The 9,081-nt window shown below is 38.0% G+C and overlaps 1 protein-coding gene across 1 annotated transcript; it reads left to right on the forward strand.

Moving 5' to 3' along the window:
• Positions 1-208: 208 nt before the first annotated feature.
• spmip2 (sperm microtubule inner protein 2) lies at positions 209-1,900 on the forward strand. The gene is made up of 3 exons (XM_085178505.1): positions 209-531; positions 1,024-1,253; positions 1,530-1,900. Exons 1-3 carry the CDS (start codon positions 468-470, stop codon positions 1,590-1,592), a joined length of 357 nt encoding a protein of 118 aa, XP_085034631.1. The 5' UTR covers positions 209-467; the 3' UTR covers positions 1,593-1,900.
• The last annotated feature ends 7,181 nt before the right edge of the window (positions 1,901-9,081 follow it).

The following is a 9,081-nucleotide window of genomic DNA, read 5'->3' on the forward strand; positions in this document are numbered from 1 at the left end:
TGTGTAATTGGCTTTTCACTCTGTTATTTGCAGTTTGTTTATCTCTGCTGTTTGCGTGGTTGCTATGTGCTTAATAACTATTCTCTTTTCATTTTGTATTTCATTGATTCATCAACAAGGTTTTGTTTTTATTATGCATCAAATGGAAAGCTGCTTTTTAATGTACTTAATAAATAACAATTAATTTACTTATAACCAGTTACAGGATATATTTTACTTAATTTTACAGGACTTGACATAAATAAATACATAAATACTTCATATAAATAAAGGAGTGAATGGGCATAGTTCAACACTTAAAGTATAATCTGCTTTTAGGCTGTAACTAGGATACAAGTAATGATTCCATGACAACCAGCCATGGCCCTGAGGACAGAGCAGACTGCTGGGCTCATGTTATCACCCATGGGTGGTCATTATCTAGGTGTATCTAGTCTGCAACTAGTCCAAACATAACAGGAAGAGAAATGATGCAAAGCAGTGAAACAACTGCAGGACAGCCACAGTATGGACAGAGGATGATTTTTACAGGTAGGCCGATGTATGCAGAGAAGATGCTTTTATTAGTTTCTTTAACTCACTAAAGTTCTGGGGGATCAAATTATAAAGTTAAAATTAGAGCAGAAGCAATGTCTCTACTGCCATATCTATAATACTTTATGAGTGTGAGTGTGTTGGAATTAATAAGAAAGTATTTGCTGCCAGATAACTGTAACCCAGTTTCCTGTAATTGTGCTTTAAACTGCACACCATGGTTGATCAATTATTAAATATTCAAGGAAATGGTGCATGTCCAAGCAAATATAGCTGCAACTGGACACATGATGGCACTGTAACCTGAACCAAACGGATTATTTGTGCCTGTCTGTGTTTGTGTATAATATAATAATATTTATTAAATCGCCTTAAGTTGAATATAGACTACATTTTTATGGTACTTAAGTTTATTAAAGCTGTGAATAAAAGCTTTGAGTTTGTTTGAGTTTTTTTTGGTTTTTTTTACCTGCTTTATCCACTCACTAGGTCCAGATGGAATCGGAGACTATAGGCCAAGATCCAATTACTTTACCCGGTACATCGGTGTGGGTGCCACATCACCTGAGGCCACAGGTGACCTCAGTTACCTGTGCCGAGCTCCACCAGATGCCCTCCCACCCATTCCCAGGCAGAGCTATGTGGGGGAGGTGGGCTGGGGATGGCAATATAACCAGCTGTTAAACAGTGGGACGCTGCTCAGCAATATGCAAATTAAGGTGCAACTAAAACCTATCGTGTGCGGCTTATGCAAATGAATAAGCAGAGGCAGCATCTTCTGTTAATGTGCCACAAAGTCACATTGAGCTTAACTTTGAGAAACTCTGATGGACAGATGATTTATCAGCCTTGTGACATCATAAATATTTATTGCTATATTTTTGTTAAGTCGCATATTTTTAACCATTAATTAATCTTTTTCACACTCATTTATAAATTGAATCATATACACGTTCAAAAAATATTACATTAATCTTCATTATTTTTTTTAACAGAAAACAGACATACAGGCATCGTTGGAGAACAGAGTCACTCAAAAGTTTCAGAGCACAAAGTAAGATGGAATGCCTTTTCCCTTTGCTCAGAGAGCTATCACACATGTGTGCTTTGTTATGTGGATATGTGAGAACATCTCAGGTTTGCACTGTGTTGAGTGATTGCATTGTAAGTTATCTACCTCCCCATTCATAATGTAACACTTCCACTTCATCAGGAGCATGCAGCTCCCCAAGCTCTCTGTAAAAGAAATAGGCCAGACATAAACAGACACACAGAGGTCATAAAAACAAACAAGAGGTTTATGTTATTCTTCAGCATTTTTGGAAACAGTGCCGTGTCAAAAATTCAACATCTTTGCATTAACTGGCTTAAAATTATATTTATTGGTACAGTAGATAATCAACTATTTAAGAACCAAAACAGTGAACAGAATCCTGTAGATCTGCTACAACCATTAAAAGTAGGGTGACCAGATCTCAGCAAACTAAATGTAGTGCAAGGAGTCACATCACAGGACACCATATTTTACTTTGTGGTAAATAAAAAAGTAACTATAGCAAAAACTTAATGTGTTAAAAAGGAATTTGAAAAAATTGAATTTTCTCTTATCCATTCATGATCAAAATGACTAGAATACTTTGGCAATTCAAGGCTTACTCCCAGACGGCAAGGTGTTCAGGTTCTGCTGCTGCAAAACAAGCCCAAATCATCAGCCCTCCACTTGCTTGACAATTGATCGATACATGTGAATAATCTTCCTCACTGTTGAATGATGGCTTCAAATTTTTGGTTAATGATCACATTAGCTCTTCTTTAATTGACCAACACCAACAATTGCATGTATTTTGTTGATTTGAGGCTGCATTTACCTAATTTTAACACCTGCAAAGGACCATGTGATTTTTTTCTGTTTTCATATGTTTAATGGGATAAAGCAAGACCTTAAAAAGTGCATCTCTCCCACTGTGGGCTTTTGTAAACTAATGGCCATTAAAATGTGGGACATCATCTTTATTAATGAGACTGAGGAATAAAAATGCTGTGCAGTGCCACAAAGTAGGTCATCTCATCTTTGTGAAAGGCCCAGTTTGAATATATGGTTGAATAAAGCATCTAAACAGTTTGCTAGACGTAATAAATGCAGAGAATTAGACTATGGCATAGCCATCAGTTCAGTATTTACAGGAGAGCTTTAGTGGCATGATGGCAGTGGTTAATATTAAAAAACAGGACAATATATTTGAATAACAGTGTAATATGAGAAAATATATATATATATATATATATATATATATATATATATATATATATATTAGAGATGGACCGATCCGATATTACGTATCGGTATCGGTCCGATACTGACCTAAATTACTGGATCGGATATCGGAGAGAAATAAAAAATGTAATCCGATCCATTAAATATCAAAAAAGCACCTCACAAAACTTGGCGACATGGCGAGCCGGAGCAGTGTGGTCACGTGATAGAGCGGCTGTGCGTATTTGTAGCCTGCTAGCAAACATTTAATCTCCGAGGAAGTTATCTCAGAGAGAAGTAAAGCAAGTGTGTAAGTTCATCTCTGAATGTTTGTAAAGCATTCCCGCGTTAAGCTTAACAACCGATATATAGAGCAACTGTCTTTCTCTCTCTCTCTCTCTTCTTGCTGCTACTTCAATCGTGAAACTGCTTAATGATCAGCTGATCGGCTTTTCTGTCGAGAGTCCGTCTCTCTTCTTTGTTTTTGGCCCACTTCTCACCAGAAAGAGGAAACCAGCGGCTGAACAACAGCAGCACTATTAAGCTTGATAAGCTGTTGTTAGAATTTATTTAATATTACTTTCTACACCAGGATCCTTTTCTATGCAGCTGACGGCTGGTAACTGTGCAGGGGCGGATCTAGCAAAGTTTAGCCAGGGGGGCCGATAGGGCATGAACAGGCAAAAGGGGGCACAAAGACATACTTTTCTTTCTTATTCTCATTTAAAATATCTAGCTTTTAATTATTTAATAATTATCTGAATCTTACACCCAAAGTTTTAATCTGATGTAAAATATATAGAAGTCCATTACTGTATATAGTAACTGTTAAGTCTAATATACCCTAGTACTTTTTAGTAGTAGTACTTTTTCCTTTGGGAAGGTACCATCTGTGCAGTCTGCAATTCTGTTGAAGAAAGATGTTGAATCTATTTAATTATTCTTGAAAAATAATTTATTTCTGTGAATTTTTTTCACCCTGCATCAAATTAAAGTTGATTACATTGATTAAGCATCATGAGGAAGAGGGTGGTTCCCTATTTGCTTTTGCTGGGAGTTTGCAACCCTATTAGTTAGGTTGCTTAATATTTCTGCTAAGTACTCTTTAAAATACCAGAATAGGGAGGATGGGGTAGGTTTAACTTTATTAGATTGATCAGTGTTGCTGATCTATGAAATATTTTGGGTGCAGTGTGTTTTTTTTACATACAGGTATAACAGAATAGCTTTAGTGTTGTTGTTGTTTTTTAACTTGAGTATGAACTTATACAAAAAGCAGCAAGATATTAAAAAAACAGTTTTACTGATTAAAAAACACACTATATCGGATTCATATCGGTATCGGCAGATATCCAAATTTATGATATCGGTATCGGTATCGGACATAAAAAAGTGGTATCGTGCCATCTCTAATATATATATATATATATATATATATATATATATATATATATATATATATATAAAAGACAGCTGTAGTGATCGATGTAGCGGTTCCGAATGACAGCAATATCAGGAAGAAGGAACAAGAGAAGCTGGAGAAATGGAGGGTGAAGGTATCGGTGGTCCCCGTGGTACTCGGAGCACTAGGTGCGGTGACTCCCAAGCTAGGCGAGTGGCTCCAGCAGATCCCAGGAATAACATCGGAGATCTCTGTCCAGAAGAGCGCAGTCCTGGGAACAGCTAAGATACTGCGCAGGACCCTCAAGCTCCCAGGCCTCTGGTAGAGGACCCGAGCTTGAAGGATAAACCACCCACAGGGGCGAGCTGGGTGTTTTTTTTTTTTTTTATATATATATATGTATTGCAGTTTCTGTATCAGCACAGCATTGTACAAATCTGGCAGCTACTTTTCTAACCATTACAAGGATGTTTTGTATTGATTTTCTTCTTCACTTTGTCATCCGTGTGGATGTTTCATGATTTTTCATTTGTTCAGGACAGTTTTGCTTTCTGGTCTGAAACATCGCAGTTTCCTGGGACCAGTATAAATGGGACACGGTTGACAAGGCTGTAGATTTTTATTCTTGTTGCAGGCGTCATTCACACAAATATTTTTCACCATCTTAGAAAATCAGTTTGTTGTTCCTGAATATGTTGTTTTCCCACAAGAAAGCCAATAAAAGCTACAAATGCAGGATAGACAGGACTCTATAAACCAGATGGGAAGGCACACAAGAAAGCACAAAGCAAAGATGAATACATTAAGTCAAGAATGAGAAACACAAGCTGGGAACAGACAGACACACATTAAGAGGCTAAGCCAAATGACACTTTTGATTTCAGCAGGGAGATATTATTCATATATAATGGAAAGCCATTCCAAATCTGGAAAATACTTACAAAGAAACTGTAATACTGTAAAAACTAGCTGAACAGCACCCATCTGATCAGCCACTGGAGCCACCCAGATTTTCCCTCCTTCATTGGAAAAATAAATAAATAAATAATATGAAATATGTAATATGTGAGTTTGAAATGATCATTCCAACTATGAAATGTGCACATTTATGGAAATTGTTCCTTCCACAGCTCATAATCCCTCAGAAATGTCTGATAGCTAGTTTTCCGAAATCTGCCAACCAGTAAGAGAAAACATAAACTATAACATAAAAACAAATCGAGACTATACATCTGCCCAGGGAGTGGAGTGAGGACACATTAGGAACCTCAGACATGAACTCACAACTTCTTAAAGGAGCCATTGTAGAAGAATACAGCAGACCAGTAAAATGTACTAAAAATTATATTTGAAAGTTTTAATAAAAAAAATAAATAAAACAAAAACAAGAGATGAGGTGGCATGTTTTCAGAAGCTTCAAAATGACACAAGCTCGAGGAGATGAGAGGGGGCGAAGTAAGTTAAAGATCTCATTTAAAGGAGAATTTGATATGCCAAATGATTTGCAAAGCCAGCAAACAATATGTCAAAATGCAGAGTGCAAGACACAGCTGATCACATTTATGACCATTGATGCAGCTCAAAAAGCTTCTCTCGGCTGTGCATGCAGCTACTAATCCCTTCCTTGAAGAATCCTTTCAGGAAAATATGTGACATGCATGAAATATTTGTAGGTGGTTGTTCGAGGAGAAATGATCATTTCAGAGTCAGGCTTTGCTATAGCACTGCACACTGGAAATGTGCATAGTCCAAGCCACAAACTGTATATAATAGAGAAATAGAGTTCAGGCATGCACCAGTTAAATTCTGAAACGAAGGCTGACAGTCTGAGAACTGGCACATCTATAAATGTGAACTAACTCATATAATACAGAAAATTGTGCTAGTGACCTTCCATGAGGCTCCAACAGCTCCCAACCATTACATGTAAATATTGCTTCAAAGTAATTTTCTCATTTTATAATTTCATCTTTATACTGCTAGAAGTTCAAAATATGAACTATTTTTATTCTTTCTTTAGAAAATTATTATTTTTCACCATCCTACTTTTTAAAATTTCACCCTTTAATCATTTTTTTTTTCATATGAACATCCTGTGCGGTGACAAAAACGACTCCCCAGGGATTTAATAGGAGTTAAAGTCAACCACTTTAACTATTAGTCTCCTGCCTCAAACCTCAAGCCTGCACATGTTTCTATAACAAATAATATGTTCTTTTTGAAGCTGTATGTCAAAGTGGTTTTATTAGGGAAAATCAATGGCCTACATGCAGTGTTGGGGAGTAACGGAATACATGTACCGCCGTTACGTATTTAAAATACAAAATATGAGTAACTGTAACTTTAAAAAGGTGGTATTTAGAATACAGTTACTTTGTTGAAATAAATGGATTACACGGCGGTATTTTCCTGTTTCATATTGGAAACGGGGTCAGGACTGTTTGGGTTTTGTTTCCCAATTCAGGGTCTGCAGCCTTACGCAGCCTCAACGGTCCTCGAGGGCCGCGTACTCAAAGACCGCTAAGGCCGGAAGTGCGAGGCTTGTGAAATGGGACGGTCTAGCCTCGGTTGCCTAGCAACCATGATAGCTGGAAACGTGTGGTTGACAGAAATGAAGGAGAACATATTTTGTTCGTTTGTTTGTTTCAACACGAGCTTTGTGTGATTTAATAAGTATCTGAGGCTGAGACGACAGGGCTGTCAAACATGATTGTTGGGCTTCATAAATGTACTGAACAGTCATTTAAGATTAGCTAGTAAATAACAATTAGTTAATGTTGTTCATGAGACTAAAGTCAGTGTAAATATGAGATGGCCTATTATAGGTATTATATTAATCATTATTAGTTATTACAGCAGTGAGTTTGAACTCTCAAATCAAATCACTTCTATTGTCACATCACATGTGCAGGTACACTGGTACAGCACATGTGAGTGAACTCTGTGTCTAACACTGAGCTTCAGTAAAGATTCAAGTTGCAGTCATTTATATTTCCTATCACCTTAAATCTTCACTCAAAGACAAGTATCTTTGACAGTGTATATGTAGATGTATCATAAGAGACAAATAGTGTTCTTTTAATATGTTGGCATTACTAAATTTGGCTCAATGCTTACATATATGTATAAAAAGAAAATGCACGAGCTGTGATAACTGTGTCTGATAAAATGACGAGTAGACTGATATATCAAATATTCCTTTATTGGGTGAGAAAATCAGACCATGTCATAACTGCTTTAAGTCATACAGAATAGATATCAGAGCCTTAAACAGGCTAACTTCTGCTAAATGGGTCAAACTGGGAAAGTATACAAACACATAACATCCTTATAGAATATGATGTAACACTATAGATCAACTTAGCTCAGAATATATAAAGCATATAAACAATTACAGCAATATGATGCAACAAACACAGCAGTGCTACTAATCCAAAATACTCAAAGCTTCATAGAACTGAAACAAACATTTATTTTTAGCTCCATTCTGCTGCTGATACATACTTTAGGTTTCTGAATATTAAACTTGTTGGTGCCTTTCATAGTGTGTAACTTGAAGGCCCTGAGTACTTTCTCCCACACTGCAAACACTGGAATGATAAAATTATTTGAACATTACCTAATAAGACTGATTCAGGACAGATAATTAGTTATTTTACACTTTCCTAGCAGTCCTTCACAAACAGGGAACAGTCTGTCTATTCTCTCCATCTGTCAGCTGCTGCTGGCTCTTCTTCCTCCTCTTCCTCACACACTGCTAAGTTTGTCCTGATGAATCATCAGGGGTGCAAAGCCTCACAGATGATGTGCAGCAGTGGGTCCCTCAGTCTGTCCTCACTCTGGACCCTTGCAGTTGTCACACATGAAACAAGCCTTCCTTTCCACTTCCTCCATGTAAAGGTTGGCTACAATAGGTGACACGGGGGAGCCCATGGCACAGCCATGTTTTTGTCTGTAGAAACCTTCGTTGTATTTGAAGTATGTTGTGGTAAGGCAGAGGTACAGTGTGCAGATCTGATTGGGTGTGAAGTTGGTCCTGTCCTCCAAGGAGCTGTGTTCTTGTAGTCGTTTCCTGACAGTCTCCGCTGCCTCCGTGGTGGGTATGCAAGTGAAGAGAGAGACTACATCAAAGGACACCATGGTTTCATCTGGATCCAGGGTAAGTTTCTGGACCTTTTCGGTGAAGTTGGTGGAGTTTTTGATGTGGTGTGGGGTGTTCCCCACAAGAGGTGCAAGGATAATAGCATGGTTTATGCTACTGACTATGGGTCTGAGTGGGACATCTTCCTTGTGGATTTTAGGAAATCCGTAAATGCAGGGTATGGCATCCCCTGGATAAAGGCGGTGATATGTAAGGCGGTCAATGATTTTGTCCTTTTCAAAGTCTTGAAGGCAAGTTATAACTTTCTTTTTAGCTGCTTGTGGGGTCTCGCTTTAAGGCTTCGTAGGTATTGTTGTCACTGAGGAGAGTAGTGATCTTTGTGTGGTAATCTGTAGTGTTTAGGACCACGGTGCATCTTCCCTTATCAGTTGGTAAAACAGTGATGTTGTGGTCTTTGCTCAGGGAAGCAACGGCCTTCTTTTCTTGTATTGTGAGGTTGGACGGAGGGACTTTGGCACTGGAGAGGGTGGCTGAGACTTTCATCCTGATTTGCTCTGCGGTTTCTGTGGCTGTGATAAGGTCCACTATGGGCAACTGTTGCGGAGAAATGGCAAAATTGAGTCCTTTGGCTAATACTCTCTTTTCAGGTTCAGTGAGATTCCGGTCTGAAAAGTTATACCCGTTATGTGTCTGTGAGTGAGGAGGGAGAAAAAGGAGAGTGGAAAACTACGAGTTGTCATCGAGCAGAAACGGGAGCTGGAAGCATGTAAATATAATAATAACCACTGC

Source organism: Neolamprologus multifasciatus, chromosome 2 (genome assembly GCF_963576455.1).
Source record: "Neolamprologus multifasciatus chromosome 2, fNeoMul1.2, whole genome shotgun sequence".
NCBI lineage: Eukaryota > Metazoa > Chordata > Actinopteri > Cichliformes > Cichlidae > Neolamprologus > Neolamprologus multifasciatus.

What these genes read in the sequence shown, in the direction of transcription:
- spmip2 (XM_085178505.1), top strand. Translation starts at nt 468, where the DNA reads ATGATGCAAAGCAGTGAAACAACTGCAGGACAGCCACAGTATGGACAG. An exon ending in ACAGAGGATGATTTTTACAG is followed by an intron (nt 532 to 1,023) that starts GTAGGCCGATGT and finishes TCCACTCACTAG; the next exon opens with GTCCAGATGGAATCGGAGAC. An exon ending in TCAGCAATATGCAAATTAAG is followed by an intron (nt 1,254 to 1,529) that starts GTGCAACTAAAA and finishes TTTTTTTAACAG; the next exon opens with AAAACAGACATACAGGCATC.